The 15,001-nt window shown below is 44.7% G+C and overlaps 2 protein-coding genes across 5 annotated transcripts in view; one reads left to right on the top strand and one right to left on the bottom strand.

Annotated features, from left to right (window-relative positions):
- piezo1 (piezo type mechanosensitive ion channel component 1 (Er blood group)) overlaps positions 1–6,500 on the bottom strand; it is a 47,079-nt gene extending 40,579 nt beyond the window's left edge. For all 3 annotated transcript variants that reach the window (XM_037465558.2, XM_062566477.1, XM_037465559.2), the window contains exon 1: positions 6,076–6,500. In XM_037465558.2, coding sequence (XP_037321455.1) covers positions 6,076–6,139 — 64 coding nt within the window. In that variant the 5' untranslated portion in view covers positions 6,140–6,500. The remainder of the gene's footprint in view (positions 1–6,075) is intronic.
- A 3,660-nt stretch (positions 6,501–10,160) lies between these two features.
- cdt1 (chromatin licensing and DNA replication factor 1) lies at positions 10,161–14,832 on the top strand. Of its 2 annotated transcripts, none has more exons than XM_037465047.2 (10): positions 10,161–10,807; positions 10,901–11,011; positions 11,096–11,367; positions 11,448–11,642; positions 11,878–12,020; positions 12,144–12,244; positions 12,635–12,823; positions 12,960–13,109; positions 13,197–13,398; positions 13,514–14,832. In XM_037465047.2, the coding sequence occupies exons 1-10, from the start codon at positions 10,334–10,336 to the stop codon at positions 13,675–13,677; spliced, it is 2,001 nt and encodes a 666-aa protein (XP_037320944.1). In that variant the 5' UTR covers positions 10,161–10,333; the 3' UTR covers positions 13,678–14,832. The 2 variants fall into 2 exon arrangements, with proteins under 2 accessions (XP_037320944.1, XP_037320945.1); XM_037465048.2 differs by having other exon boundaries at positions 10,162–10,795.
- The last annotated feature ends 169 nt before the right edge of the window (positions 14,833–15,001 follow it).

Genomic DNA, 15,001 nt, shown 5'->3' with positions numbered 1-15,001 from the left:
TTTATAAAAAAATAGATTGAACCCTGTTTTAATGTCATGACCATGGAGGGTCACCTGTTTGTCTATAATAAACTAGATAAAACCTTAATGCCCGGTCAGAGGAAAATAGATTTTGGATTTATATTTGATTAAATCTTTATTAATTAAGTTTAAGTTAAAGTTAGTTTAACTTCTATTATTAAAGTAAAGTAAAGACAATATTGCTGTTAATAAGCACTGTATTTGTTTAAAGTGTACTATACTTGTACTAAATACTTTTTTATTCTATTGAATTTTGCACATTACAATGTGATTAATCGCTGAAATAAAATTGTTTCCTAGCACTATTTTCTTTTAAATGGATATTTGAAGCATGATGTGTGAAGAGATTAAAAAAGTAACTGGCAGCATGAAAGAACATTTTGAATACATTTGATCCTTTTAGCAAACAGAAGTGCTTGAGATGATCCACCCTGCTGTCTAGTTAATCTCCAACCACACCCAAAATGACGTCTATGGACATGCGTGATAACAATGTTCAGTCACCACAGCACCTATCTCTCTGCTGCACTCTGAATGTCTGATATTCAGGAACTCAGTACTTTTGTTTGGTCCCTTTGAGAAATTAATAAATACAAAATCAGCTGCACAGGAACACTCAAATTAAAACATCTGGAATGTGGGACCAGGTTCAACTCCCTGCGAGAGCTGCTGAGAGTCTGGTTCAGGAAACCAGAACACAGTTGTAGGACTAATCAAGCACTACTAACTACAGGGTCACAGCTTGAGGCCTGTAACATCACACAGACCCAACACACAGGTCCATGGAGGAACAGTCACAAAGTGGACTAACCTGGGACTAGAAACTATGGACAATTCTTTGGTTAAGCTTAAATGATTAGAGATTTGTTACTATACTAAATATGAAATAAAAAAGGGTTTGCTTCAATTCAGATCTAACTGTACATGCAATTTGATGAGATCACTTCATGATCTCATCAAATTGAACTGAACTTTTTCATTTCGTGAAAGATATGTTTAAGCTTGAGCCTTTATTTATCTAAAAACAGACATTGGGTCTGATCCCAGCCTCAAACTGTGTTCACATTAAGTTCACTATTAATAGGAAGCTAAATTACTCTTTAATGTTTAAATCTCCAGGTTTATGTACAGAGTCTTTATAGAGACTGGAGGCTCTACGCGTGTGTGTGTGTGTGTGTGTGTGTGTGTGTGTGTGTGTGTGTGTGTGTGTGTGTGTGTGTGTGTGTGTGTGTGTGTGTGTGTGTGTGTGTGTGTGTGTGTGTGTGTTAGAGAGAGAAAGACTAGTCCATAAGCCTCGTCTCCTGCTCTGTTCTCCCAGTCTGTAATCATCAGGGAGCAGAATCAGTCTCAACCCTCTTTACAGGCCTAGTTCACTGGTCTATGGGCTGGATGAGGACCAGGTAGTTAGCAAAATGATGGTTATAGGCAGGGACAGGCTCAGCCCACCCAAATGTATGTCTTACCCCCCAATCAAAAGGGTTTTTTAAAATAGTAAACATGTTGAGCTTCTGAATGGGTGACATCCCAAAGTCTCGATGAGCCTTTTAAGTGAATTTCCTGTTTGCATATTCACTTTGAACCATTACAGTGTGCCAGTGCTCAGAGAGTCTTCAACTTTACGGGTACAAATGACTCCATGGAAAGTTCTGTTTACAGGTCTGTAGATGTTCTCTTTGGATTCTTTATTACCTCTGGAGACATTCCACAGGTTTAAGCAGATGAAACTTGAACTATACTAACTTTGATCTGTATTTTAAATTCCTTTTGGCCATCCATGTTGAAATCTGCTCTGAACCAATTTATGTTTTACTTCCCTGAGAGATTCTATTGCATCCAATCCCAGCTCGGGGCAGCGATCTTACATCCAGGCAGCTCTGCTGGTTTATTCCACACAAATGTGTGGTTTATATTTCAGACTAATATCAGTGGCGCTATATTTATAACTCCATTTTTTTTGTTGGAGTCTATGTGTGTGTGTGTGAGAGCCTATTTTCTTTCCACAAAAACAGGAAAGCTGTTCAGCATGGACTCAACTACACACACACACACACACACTGTCTCTGTGATTACCCAGTGTGTTGCAGGGGCGGTGCTGAGGACAATTTATGGGAAGTTGATTTTAAAATCATTGGTCTCCTGTGTGTACACTACTACACCGGCACTGTGTCTGTATCCACGGCTCCATGGCAAAGTAAAAACAATCCCACAACACGAGGATCAGACGGTATTTGGACAGCAGCTGCAGGGGCCAAATTCCAAATGTTGAAAGGAAAACATCAAAATGAAGTGTTAAATAAATGGATGTTCAGATAACCTTCCAGTGTCAAAGAAAGTTCACTGTTAAAACCAAAATGACTGCATTCATTGCAAAGGTATTAGAATGTATTTCATTATAAATGGAGCATCACCTATGGAAGACATGAAGGTACACAGCTTCAATCTGCAACCCAACAGCACCAACCAGCATTCATAATTAGGGATGGAAATAAATGATAGAAACAACAATAATTTGGTCATGCCATTTATATCTTCAAACACTAATCACGAATCCTAATTCCACCGTGTGAATGGGAACAAATGGCATACAAAGAAAAACACATGGAACCATCAATTTGCTGGCATTAATATGAAAAAAATCATGGTTGATCAAAGTGACTCAAAAAACAAACTAAGACCATGGCCCTCTCATTCAAATGTAGTGGCTTAACTATAAACCTGATGCAAAGGAATGATATTATCATCATTTTGGCTGTTTGATAGACTGGTTGTTCTCACTGCAGGTACAAACAGGTTCAATCTACCTGGTCATCATGTGGGCGGGGCTAGGGCGTGCACTCTCTATTCGCTGTTAGGAGCATGTGCACATGTCTGCGCACGTGTCAGGGTGGAACTGCCGTGTGCAGCGAGGAGTGGACCAACGTAGACATGAAAACCATCCCAGACGTATTCAGGGAAACACTGAGTAACAGAAGCGCCCTCAACGAACATACAAGCTACGTGCGCCGCTCCCTCTCCTCCCCCACACCACAGGTTCTAACCTGAGAGGTCCAAGGACTTCACCACAGTACGTTTGGAAGGAAGCAGGCACAACATCGGAATCAAAGGAGTCAAAGTCACATGGTTGATCAAGAATGACAGACAGATGACAGCTAATTAGACAGGAACAATCAGGGACAGGGCAGACAATCACAAAGGGGGGAGAGAGCACGCTGGGGAGTTCATCTGGGACACAAGAGGCATATTCTGTAGCGTGCGGAGTCTCTTTTTTTTCAGGGAAGTAATCTTAAAACATCTCCTGCTGCTTTCATGTTACATGAGTAGAATGTCGGGGTGAGCAGGAATAAGCCCCTGAAGAAGCAGAATCACTTACTTTTAGCTTTTATGAATATCACACATTCTGATTGAATCATGTAATATGGTGGTATGCTTAAGAACAACCAAGTATGTGAGCCTTTGGTGGATTTGACCCACGTCGATACCACTGTCAGATGCACCAAGTTATGTATTTAGATAATGCTGATTGCATGGTTAAAAAAGCCCAGCAGAAAGCTCAAACCGTTTCATTTGGCTTTGGTCTTTTCAAGTGGCACCGTGGTGCAAAGTTGGCCTGCATGCACTTCACAGGTCAGACATTGTCTCTGTGAAAACACACTCTGAGGAAATTGTTAGTTGTCAGACTGTCTCAAATGTGTTAAGCAACCCACTTTGGAAGTGGGGCACAGTAGTTGACATTCTTCATCTATTAGAAATATTAGATATTTCGATACTGAAAGACCAGAGAAACCTGCTAAGCCTGATCATTGTAAAGTGTAAAGAAACAAAGTCTACACATGACATGCGTGACATGTAGCTATGCCATGAATTCCCTTTGCTGGTCAGATATTCCATGAGTTCATGCTCCACTACGGACCAGTCAGAGTCTGTCCTGGCTCTGAACTCCCAAAATGTGCCTCGCTCTCAGCACGTTGGCTTCAACAAGCAACAGCATGTCTTCACCATTAAAAGTGAGAAGGAAAAAGGAGCCAGCACTTAGGAAAATGTGACTTAGCTCAAGTGGAGAAAAGGTTCTGTGTCGAGATAAAAGCCTAAACTCTAAACTCTGAACTCGGCATCAACTTCTAAACCATCTGCTCTCCTCTTTGGATGACTCCCACACACCCCACACACCCCACACTCAAGTATTTCTCACTGAGCCACCAAGTCCTGTTAAACGGCTCTGATGTGGAATTATTCTGACTCACCAGCTCGGCAACAGTTATAAACAACACACACAACAATTTCTCAAAAAGGGTTCATTTGTTCCGAATTGGATATTTGATTTCAGAGAAACTGATCCCAATGATATCTCCTCTGGCACACAAACCCAAGCAATGTGCCAATACCAGTGTTATTCAGACTCTTTCACTCAAAATATCCGCCTGACTTTGTGAAACGGATCGCGATGCGTGACTTACTCCTGGTTTCTTAGCCCTTATGTTCTAGAAGTGTTTGCAGTGAATCAAATGCAGGATGTAATGTGGACAAGTCGCTTGTCTGCTCTGATGACGGGAGCTACCCAGTTTATAATGTCAGTGCATCAACGGGAGCCGTGGACCCCTTGGAGAGGTTTCTCCTCTCCTGGCAGCACAAGTCATCTTCATTGGACTTTGTGTATTGACTTTACTGCAGCCGCAGACTGGATGTGTGTGTGCCTATGACTAACTCCATTGGCATCCACTTCCTTTGACTCAGTTGTCACATGTCAACAGAAGTTGTGCAAATCATAAGACACCCGCGCTCACTGTTTGCTCTCTCTTCCTCTCTCAGTGGCTCTCTACCCCCCAAACACACACACACACACAAAATATGGAACTGGTTAGGACAAAAAACGGATTTTTCTACAACTGTGTATCTTACAATTATGTGTAAATGTGACTATGATTCATTCGCCCTGGTTGGTTCTAACAAAGGATCCCAGGTATTATTTAGTGGGTTTGCTTTTGCTTATTGGGGCATTTCCTCAGAGGTTTCTGATTATACTTTCATTTTGATTCTTTTACCCGCTTACAGCACACAGGTTTCCCACAAATGCAGTACTTTGGGACCAAATGAAGGAAATATGCAAATTGTGATTTTTTTTCACATTTTGGATTTTGTTCATTCCTAGGTCATTGGTGAATTTTGGATATGTGTTATTAGTGCTGCAAGCTGCCATGCTCAACTGTAGTAGTTAAGAATGAAGACATTACAACACAAGTTGCTATTAAAAATCTCTTTTTAGTTGCCACTCGACTGCATGCACGACATAGTTGAGGTGAAGCTGTGGCGAGCTTGGCTACTGCACACAGTGATCCTGCATCCCCAGAGTCATTTCAGAAGGACACCTCACTGACATGCCAAAAGCTCTCACAACATTCAATGGAACGGGGAAGACCTCTCAGGTGTGCAACAGGTGAGAGGGTCACACGTACGCCTTGTAATACTGCAATCAGATGACTTTTCATCTCATTTATTCATTTATTGTAACAATGAAGCATTAAGTAACCTATTTGGATTTAGATATTGAGTTTTGGCCCTTACATCTCGCCATAGCATAGAGATCACTACAGAAGGAGACCAAAGCCATGAATGAAACCAGGATTTACACTTATCCCTAAAAACCCATTAGGTTCAAATGCAAACAGAATGGATGTTATTGCCCACATAAAGTAGTAACATGGGCAGCTGAATATGCACCATGGTTCATTTGGTATTATGTGTTGTTATTATTATTATAACACACCTATTTATTAAAGATGAAGAGAATTACGACCCCAAAGGGATCCTTTACAGGAGAAAACCCAGATGTTCCACAACAACAAAGGTACACCCTGGTCACACGGGATTCCTGCTGGGAGGATGGGGCTTCATCATCATCATCGTCACCTTATTCAGTAAATGAGGCTGCACACTTGTAAAAGGTGCAGCGAAGTCGTTCCTCTTGGTGTAAGACAACGTGACGTCACCGTAGAGGGAAGGACGTGGTTTGACAAAGGTCCCTTGTTACACTTCTTTCAACGCACTGACGTCACTAACCTGTTAGCAGCACGGTGGGCATCACAAGGCAGTAGAGCACCGCCACGACCACCTGTAGATCCATGTCACGTGTCCCGATGATCAACCCCCTAGCAGATCAATAACTGCCTCCCCAGGCAGGGCCCAGCCAGGCGAACACACGCGCCTCCATCGGGCTGCAGAGACTCGAAGTGACAGAGCGACACTCGCTCATTATCTCCCATCAAAACAGGAGAAAAACTTCCGCGGAAAGTCTTCAAACAAAGTTCCCAGTCATCGACGGGCTGCTCCCCGGCGGGCCGACTCGTGTCTCCCCGGCGGCCGGGACGAGGGCAGCTTTAGCCGCTGTGCTGCTTCGGAGAGGCCCGGTGTGAAGCAACAGTGCTGTAGGTGGAAAATGTGATTCACGGAGCAGTCCGTGAGAAGGGCGTTCATAGAGGAGCTATTCTCCATGCCCCCCCCCCCTCCTCCCCCTCCCGCAGCCCCGCTTCGAGGCCAGCACCCCGCCGCGCGGGGACACACAGATCAAAGTGTCTCACGTGGGGGCTTTTGGTGGCCGGGTGGGCATGGGTTCGAAGGACGGCTTGTTTAGACAGTAACTTTTGACATGACAGCGTCAGTCAATACAAGTCACTGACTCCGAGTCCAGGACCTTGAGGGGGGCAGTGGCGCCCCCCAGCGTTCAAATGAACACTGCACAATGCTGGGTGTGCAGGCACGTGGAGTGTGGGGGTCTACGTTGGTCCTTGATGGTGGGTCATTTTGGAGGGATTCGGTACCGATGACGTCAGTGCCTTTTATGAGTAGGAGGTCCTTGACCCACGGGGAAGTTTCAGAAGTCGATCATCCAAAATGACCATTCAAAAATATACATTGGTTATAAGCCTGGGAAATAATTCCAGTCACAGATGAAGAAGTTTTTCCCCAGTAATTCTGGAATCACGCAACAGTATTACTTCACATCCTTCATTATCCAAATTAATTAATTACTTTACTTCTCTCCTGTTCCCCATCTGTCGATGACTGTGTGTTTGTGTTTGTGTATGACCTGTTGTTCGTTGAAGAGGGATCCACCACCTCCACTTGTCCTCTCCTCCATCCAAACACCCTCGTCCTTTGAAGGCCTCCTCCCTGCTCCACTCATGTTGCCCCCCCACAGACCCCCGTCCACAGGCCTCCGTGTCTCTATTTGTCTCAGGAATACACACAAGAACAAACAGGTTTCAGATACTTCAACATCATCGTATCTTTTTCTTTCTTATGCTCTGCAGCACTGTTGCTGCTGGCATAAACTCATTAGTTCTGGGCTCCCGGGAGTAATGTACTGGTATTTGTTGCTTACCAGTCACTCTGTCCCATCTGGTGGGAGCTGGCCTGCAGCTGGATGCTGAAGTTCTGGCTCATAGCTTTGTTCAATGCAGACACAGGGTCTGGGCTCTGTGGGACCAGGGCTGTGGTTTGTGATGGGGACGGAGGAGGTGGAGGAGGACGTGACAGGTGGATGGAGGCTGGAGGATAAACAAGCAGAGGAGGCTTCGTCTCCCTTATATCACTTCTCAAAAGGAAAAACCAAATCAGAAGAATTAATCACAAATTATCACATCGCTTGTTATTCACTTTTCACCGTCTCCTCTTACTTCCTCCTTGCGCTCCTGCGCCTCTTCAACATAAAAAACCCATTTCCTTAGCAACCTTCCATCAACCATATTGGTCTTCCCATTTCCTTAAATGCGTAACATTTCCATCATCAACTTTCTGAATTTTCCAACTTCCCTTTTCAAAACCCATCCATCTCTTGCTCTCATAACTTCCATCTTTTGCTGCTGGGGAACGACCCCATTCTATATTATATCATCACATCTATTTTCTATTAGCGCATTTATCTAAACTATTTTCCACGGACTGATTTAGATAGAATAGAAACCTGCTTTTGTCTTTATTGCTAACAGGAACTTTAATTCTTATTTGTTTCAGTAGCGCAGAGTAAAGAAAAGTTGGCTTTTAGGGATTTAAACTTAAAAATTAAAAAACCTGGCCTGCAGACATCATTATCATCATCATCGTAAATGAGTGTAAAGTTCCCCTTCTCATTGAAATGTACCTATATGCCCGTTAGTGGCTTATGGAGCTTAATTCTAATTGGATTCTGACACGTGTGGAATTAGTAAACATTTTTTGACAATATTTATAATTGAGTTATTTGTTGTGACAGAAAAATGATTTATTTAAAATAACAATACTCAACCAGCTGTTATGACACACAACAAATGTGTAATGACAGTAAGTAATGCCGTACTGGTGACGTCACATCACTCGTGCATCCGATGCTCCCTCACACAGAGCTCATGCCCCCTAAATGGTGCCATGACAGAGCAAAGCTCACGCAGCCTCCCAGGAGAACTCGTTTCACAATCACAACCAGATCTTTTTGGCAGGATAACATGTGAAAAGAGCAGAGTGATTCAATTATTTTTACTCCATTCACGTATAGGCCTGAAGCAGAAGTTAGCCAGTCAATAAAAACCTTTGTAAACACTTTAAAATGTGTACTCAGGCCTCATTGAGTGGACCCTATTAGCATGCAACTGATTATAATTCACTTAGCATTTAATCTAGTTCATGGAAGTAAAAGAAAGTACTGACAAGGCAATGCAAGCATCCCAGTATCACAAGCCTCCACTGTGATCTATAGCTGACATTGTCAAAAATATTTTTAGTTTACATAAAAATGATACACAGAGCGTGTTTTGGATTTGTGGATCTCAGAATTAGAAAACAATCATCTGATAAAAAATATTTTTTCAGCAAACTTTCTATGGGGCTTTTATGCTCCCGTTTTGTTGGCAAGAAGATGAATGAATATGGACAGGATGTAAAGACAGTGTAAATTAGAGGAAAACCAAAAAATATATATATGAAACAGAGCTCCATCTTTTCTTTCTCATAATTTTTCGTGACCGTTTTTTTCTTGGGACCTTCACGTTTGGAACAACTGCCTTATTCAAATCCTTCAGGCTTCTTCATCACTCTCTGCTACCACAGTGCAAGAATACCTTACTTGTATTAGGTACTTTAATGCGAATGAGCAGTGCAGGACTTATTGGTATGGAGCAAGTGAGTAATTTGAAGTGGTCAAACGACTCATACTGCAGCACAAAGTGTGTGATTAAAGGGCCGCTGAGTTGATGGTTGGAGGTGTGTGTATATAGATTAAGAGATGATTAACACAGCGTACTGAAATGTAAATGCCTTCATTCAAACGGGATAATGCTGTGTTACATTAATCTTGCTATTGATCATGACATGTGAGCTGATGGTCGTCCAAAATGATTTCAATTCATTTCTCATGCAACATTTAGTTGCATCCTAGAGTTATAACAATAGGTCATAATTAATTTAAAAATAAATTAAAGAAAAATGTAAAGATGTCTGATGTGAATTGTAAGACTTCAAACTCTATCAAATTATACTGTGTACATGATTCTAAATAAAAAGCCAAGGGGCTTGTGGTGAGAATGGGATGCTCTGCTCATTGACTACACTCATTACATCCCCACGTAGTCCACAGGTTCTTCTCTAATAACAATTCAGACGGAGTGAAGCGTGTCTACAGTTTGTGACAGAGTTTACACACACACACACACACACACACACACACACACACACACACACAGACATATTTATATACTGCAGTAAGAGGTTTCACGCTGCTCTTTTTGCTAAATGAGAAGATTTGATCCATTGTCAGCCATTAACATTTTAGAAGTCGATAGAATATGAAGACACTTTCTCATACAAAAGTTCTATTATATTTTTAAATAGACATCTGACATATTACATTAACCATCATTTAATGTGTATGATTTTGTAACACCCATTTATTTAGGATTTGTTACACGGATAAAACAAGAAGGATCAGTCAGTGTCACGGCAGGAAAACGTTGTTTCAGAAAAAATGATCAAATCAACAGCAGAGCCGTCTGCTAATGTTTGTTGTTGTAAACTAACGTCGAAAGCACGTTTGAATAGAACATGTCTGCGTCTTTCATCACTGCTGAGCTCATCAGTGTGGCCCCGCCCTCTCTTACTGTTCTATGACGTAGACGGACAAGGCGTGGCTTTGTTGATTTCGCGCGAATTTCCTTTCTTCTTCCTGTGGAAGGTTATTATGACCGGAAATCTTCGGTGGATGGCCAGTATTTATACGCTGACTGACTGCAGAGAACGGTAGCTTGGGCTTTATATCGCGGCTCCTGGTCCCACCTCAAGCGGCAGCATCATGTCTCAAGCCCGGGTCACAGACTTCTTTTCCCAAAGAAAGAAAGGTGTCGCCGCTCCGGTAAAACCAACGAGGCAGCGCAACGGCCGCGGTTCATCGGAGTCCAGCACCAAAGTCGCCGGCACGAGGTCGGGATCCTCCGAAGGCAAAGGCGGGTTCCTCTACTCGTCCACCGTCCATGAGGAGTTTGTCCGGGTCATCGACGAGGCGGTGGAGCTCAACAGTGGCGTCTGCACTACTCGCAGCACCGCGAAAGACCCCTCCGGGCCACTCACCCCGAAGCGAGCCTCGGCCGAAACCCAGTTCGACCTCGGAGCCGCCGTGTTCTCAGCCACTGCGAGCCACAGCACGGCCAAGAAGAGACGGCAGGAGGCCGCCCCGGACGCTGCAGGCAAAGTCCCGGAGAAAACGACGAGGACGAAGGCTAGGAAGAAGCTGGTCCTCCACCAGAACTCTCCACAGGTCCATACTGATGTAACTAGTGCATGTGATTCCATGTGGCCGCCATTCAACCGTTCTGCGAGCGTCTTCTTGTTCTAATCTAGTGACCCTGTGTTGTGTGTCCAGGCTGTAGTCAGGTCCCAGTCCGGAGAGGAGACCCAGCAGCACCCTGGTTCTGATGACCAGCTTCACCTCCAAACCAACAACAGTCAGAAAGCCAAAGGGCCGGAGAGCCAGGTAACGCGTTGGACTGTCTGCCCATTGTGGACCAGTGTGTGATGAACACTATGCTCAGTTTCTTTTAAAAATCCCCCCCTCCAGGCTTTGTGTAAAGATGACCTTGCAGCCCTCAAGTCTCGCCTTCAGAAGATCAAGAAACGGGCAGAGGAGCGGGCCAGCGCGCCGCCCCCACCTTCCACATCCCCGTCTGCAGACGGTCCAGCTCCTCACAAGGCGTCTCCGCCTGTCCCCCAAACCGCCGATGCAACCGCCCTCAAGTTGACCGTCGCACGCGCCAAAGAGCTGGCCGCTAAGGCGCAGCAGAGGAAGCAGGAGAGCGAGGCCACGGCGAGGGAGCCCGACGCCCACGACAGGTGTGTGTGTGTGTGTGCGTCCGGTGACCTGTGCAGGTGGGACACAGAAGCTAACCACAGGGGGTTTTCTTGTTCCTCAGTGCGGAGCAGCCAGCATACCAGCGGTACCACACACTCGCCCAGGCGGCCCCCCCAGGCCTTTCCCTGCCCTTCCAGTACAAGGTGCTGGCAGAGATGTTCAGGAGCATGGACACTGTGGTCGCCATGCTGCACAACCGCTGTGAGACCGCCACTTTTGCCAAGATCAAACAGGGAGTTCAGGACATGATGCACAAGTAAGTGGAATGTCGGTGGGGCGCGGTGTCTATGACCGGGCGATGTCACGGGTTGCACATGTTTCCTCAGAGCTAAAGGTTCCTCCTTTTCTTAATTTAAAACCATCCATGTGTTGGAAGCATGCACGTGAAGGCAACCTGGTCCTGAGCATCTAGGTGGTGCTTCAAAGCACCCGGGTAGTAGTCTCGCTGTTCACACTGCCGATGCTCAGACTGCTCCCCCTTCTCCTCACAGGCGCTTTGAGGAGAGCCACGTTGGTCAGATAAAGACCGTGTTCCCTGAGGCCTACACGTTTAGACAGGAGAAGAACGTCCCCACGTTTAACAGCAGCATTAAGAAGGGCCGCTGCCAGCTCACCGTGGAGCCCGTCCTATTGGGTGAGTACCTGGAATCCTCTGCTCCATCTATCCACCCTAACACTGCTCAGTTCACACATCGATAAATGGCTTATACAAGTTGTGGATGTAATATTTTTATGTGTCCATTTAATAACTCCTCAGGCTGCACCGGCGCTCGTCCTGTCCTGTCGGCCTCTTGCCTCCTGGAGAGAAGACAAGTCTTCCATCTGAATCTGGTCTCCATCGTCAAAGAGCACCACAAGGTCAGCAGCTGCTGCATTAGTTTGTTTTATATAGCGACAGACTAGACAAAAGCAAGTGGTGTGTGTGGCGTGAGCTGACCCACTGAAAATACATTTTGTTCTAACTTCTGCTATCTAGTTTGCATAAAAAGTGCAAGGATTTATTTGACATGGGAATACATGCAGACATTCAAGTGTAAGTGGGTCTCTGTTTGGGGACCGTCATTCTAATGTAAAAGTCCCCTGTAAGACACGGCTTGAGACCACGGCTGACCCACTGTTGGTCTCTGCTGGAGGGGGACCCGTGCTGCTGTGGAGTTCTAGCCATAGTTTGTCTTTACTATCAGTTAACATGTACTGTGGTATGTAGATTTCATGCATAATATTTCTGTACCCCATGTCTGCCTGCAGGTCTTCCTGTCCTTGTTAGTTCCTCCAGTGTCTGTTCCAGAAGACAAACTGACCCGCTGGCATCCTCGCTTTAACGTGGACTCCGTGCCAGCCGTCCCCACCAGCTCGCTGCCGCAGCCTCCTGACACGGACAAGGTGTCCACTGCTCAGGAGGTGCTTGAAAAGGCCCGCTTGCTCATCACACCCAAGGTACTGGATCAGTTTTCTGACCGCCATGGAAGAATAAATGTACAATGTCATGCCTGAGTTCATAGTGCGGACTAATGAAAGCATGAATTCGTCATCAGTGTGTCTAAAGAAAATGACCCTGTTGTCCTGTGCTCAGATGGAGAAGGCTCTGGTTTCTCTAGCTCAGAAGACCAAGGATGCACCTGCAGAGAGTACAGAGTCTCCCAAAGCCCCCGCTGCATCAAACGCCCCAGCAGCGCCGGTCCCAACGGCCCTGAAGGGAGTGTCCCAATCACTGCTTGACCGGGTAGGTGTCCCGGGATGGGGATTTGACTTTATTTGGTATTAGCTTTGGCCCATCCAGAAACACCTTGTATTAATCTGTTTGTTTCAGATTCGTGCAAAAGAGGCCCAGAAGCTGCAGGCAGCAATGACACGGAACCCCAAACAAGAGGAGCGTCTGCTGATGATGTCACGGCTTCCAGAGCTGGTCAGGATTCTCCGGAACGTCTTTGTTGCTGAGAAGAAGCAGTCTTTGATTATGGAAGTGGCCTGTAGCCGGACGGTGGCCAGCTACAGGTCTGCTCTCAGTACAGGTGGGTTCAAATTAAACCAGTGGAGTATTAACTGCAACATGGCGAGTAGGAACAGCATCTGTTTTGAAGAAGAACTGCAGTGTGATTGGCTCCTCTCCCTCCTCTCCACAAACAGGTGAAGTGGAGAAGCACATCCGGCTGCTGGCAGAAGTGGCTGCTGATTGGCTAACTATTCATCCAATAAGAAAGGACTTCTACCTGAAGCTGAACAAGAACATGGAGCTCAGCATCGTCCTGAAGAAACTGAGCAGCAGACTGGAAGAGGAGGAGAGGATGTGACAAAGTGGCTCCTCTGTGACTACTGGGGCCCTTGATGGGACACGCGGGGCCTCTTTTAAAGTGCAATATTTTTTTTATAGATTCCACTGGTTTGTGGACAGTTGGCGGTTTTATTGTGCGCTGTGTTAAAAGCCTGCCAGAAGTAGTTCCTGATGGATCCAGCACCATGTGGCCCCTCACATTTCTGACATGGATCTTTGTTTTTCCTCTATGATGTGATGTCAATATCAACCTCAACTTCTGGTCTTCTAGGGGTCAATTTTCTACAATGTAGAACTGATGACTGTTTACATTTTTGAGGTCACTGTTACCCAGAAGCTTGCATCAATCAACGGTCTTCTTCCTCCACTTATTAAATATTGTTAATCAATCTGGCAGCTGGTGATACTCATCCTGTGCTTAAAGTGGTAGTGAGGAACAACTTTTAGCATCTTTCCATAACTAACCAGATCTTGAGCTGTCTGCTTGTGCAAGACAAAGCAGTTTGAGATTTCCTTTCAAAACTATTTACAGGTTTGTCTCAATACCATAAACTGGAAACACAGAATATCAAATAAAATCTGAAAAGAATTGGATTAGAAAGTCTGTTCCTGTGTAATCCTTTCCTCTAGCACTATTATGAGGTTGGCTGTTATGGTTTGATGCATCGCTGTAACTAATGAACATCACGAGTACCTAAGTGGTAAAAAACAGCAGTCCAACATTACTGACCAGATCAATTCCTGTTTTTGGTAGAAATTATATTTCTACATCGCAAATAATGTACTAAAGCAATTTAAAACCAATCATGACATGCTGCTCGTTCTGTGAGGTAATTCATAGTCGCTGTGGAGCACAACCAGTGAGCTCATTCAGTGGAAGACATTGGTTAAAGAACGTTGTGTATTGTTGATGTGGAGGGGAAAGGTGCAGACAGTAATCTCTTGCTTTAAAACTAGAAAAACCTGGAATGGATTACAGACTTGGTCTAAAGTTACACGAGTACTGTAACTATTAGAAAAGGTCTCTCTGAAGCCCTCACAATGTGCCAAAGAGACCTTCCCTGTGTCTCAGTTCCTTAAGGATGCATACGTCAATTTGGCTGCTACGTTTGCACTTATAAACAGAAATGGATCAAAATGAGGTCGATTAGACAAGTCATGAACCTGAAATATCACCAAGTAACGTTAGACGTTGAGGATTCATTGACAATGAAATGGTGACATCAAGTGGTTTCTGAGGAAAACCGATGCAGAGGAATGTTGGAATGTGGTCCCATCACACTTGTTCACAGTGGCCTCACGTTTTTCACTTTATTCTGTAAATGTTTACGTTGGTGTAGAAC

Source organism: Pungitius pungitius, chromosome 13, assembly GCF_949316345.1.
Source record: "Pungitius pungitius chromosome 13, fPunPun2.1, whole genome shotgun sequence".
Taxonomy (NCBI): Eukaryota; Metazoa; Chordata; class Actinopteri; order Perciformes; family Gasterosteidae; genus Pungitius; species Pungitius pungitius.
This window is presented reverse-complemented; position numbering and strand designations above follow the sequence as displayed.

What these genes read in the sequence shown, in the direction of transcription:
- cdt1 (XM_037465047.2), top strand. Translation starts at nt 10,334, where the DNA reads ATGTCTCAAGCCCGGGTCACAGACTTCTTTTCCCAAAGAAAGAAAGGT. An exon ending in GAGCCCGACGCCCACGACAG is followed by an intron (nt 11,368 to 11,447) that starts GTGTGTGTGTGT and finishes CTTGTTCCTCAG; the next exon opens with TGCGGAGCAGCCAGCATACC. An exon ending in CGTGGAGCCCGTCCTATTGG is followed by an intron (nt 12,021 to 12,143) that starts GTGAGTACCTGG and finishes ATAACTCCTCAG; the next exon opens with GCTGCACCGGCGCTCGTCCT.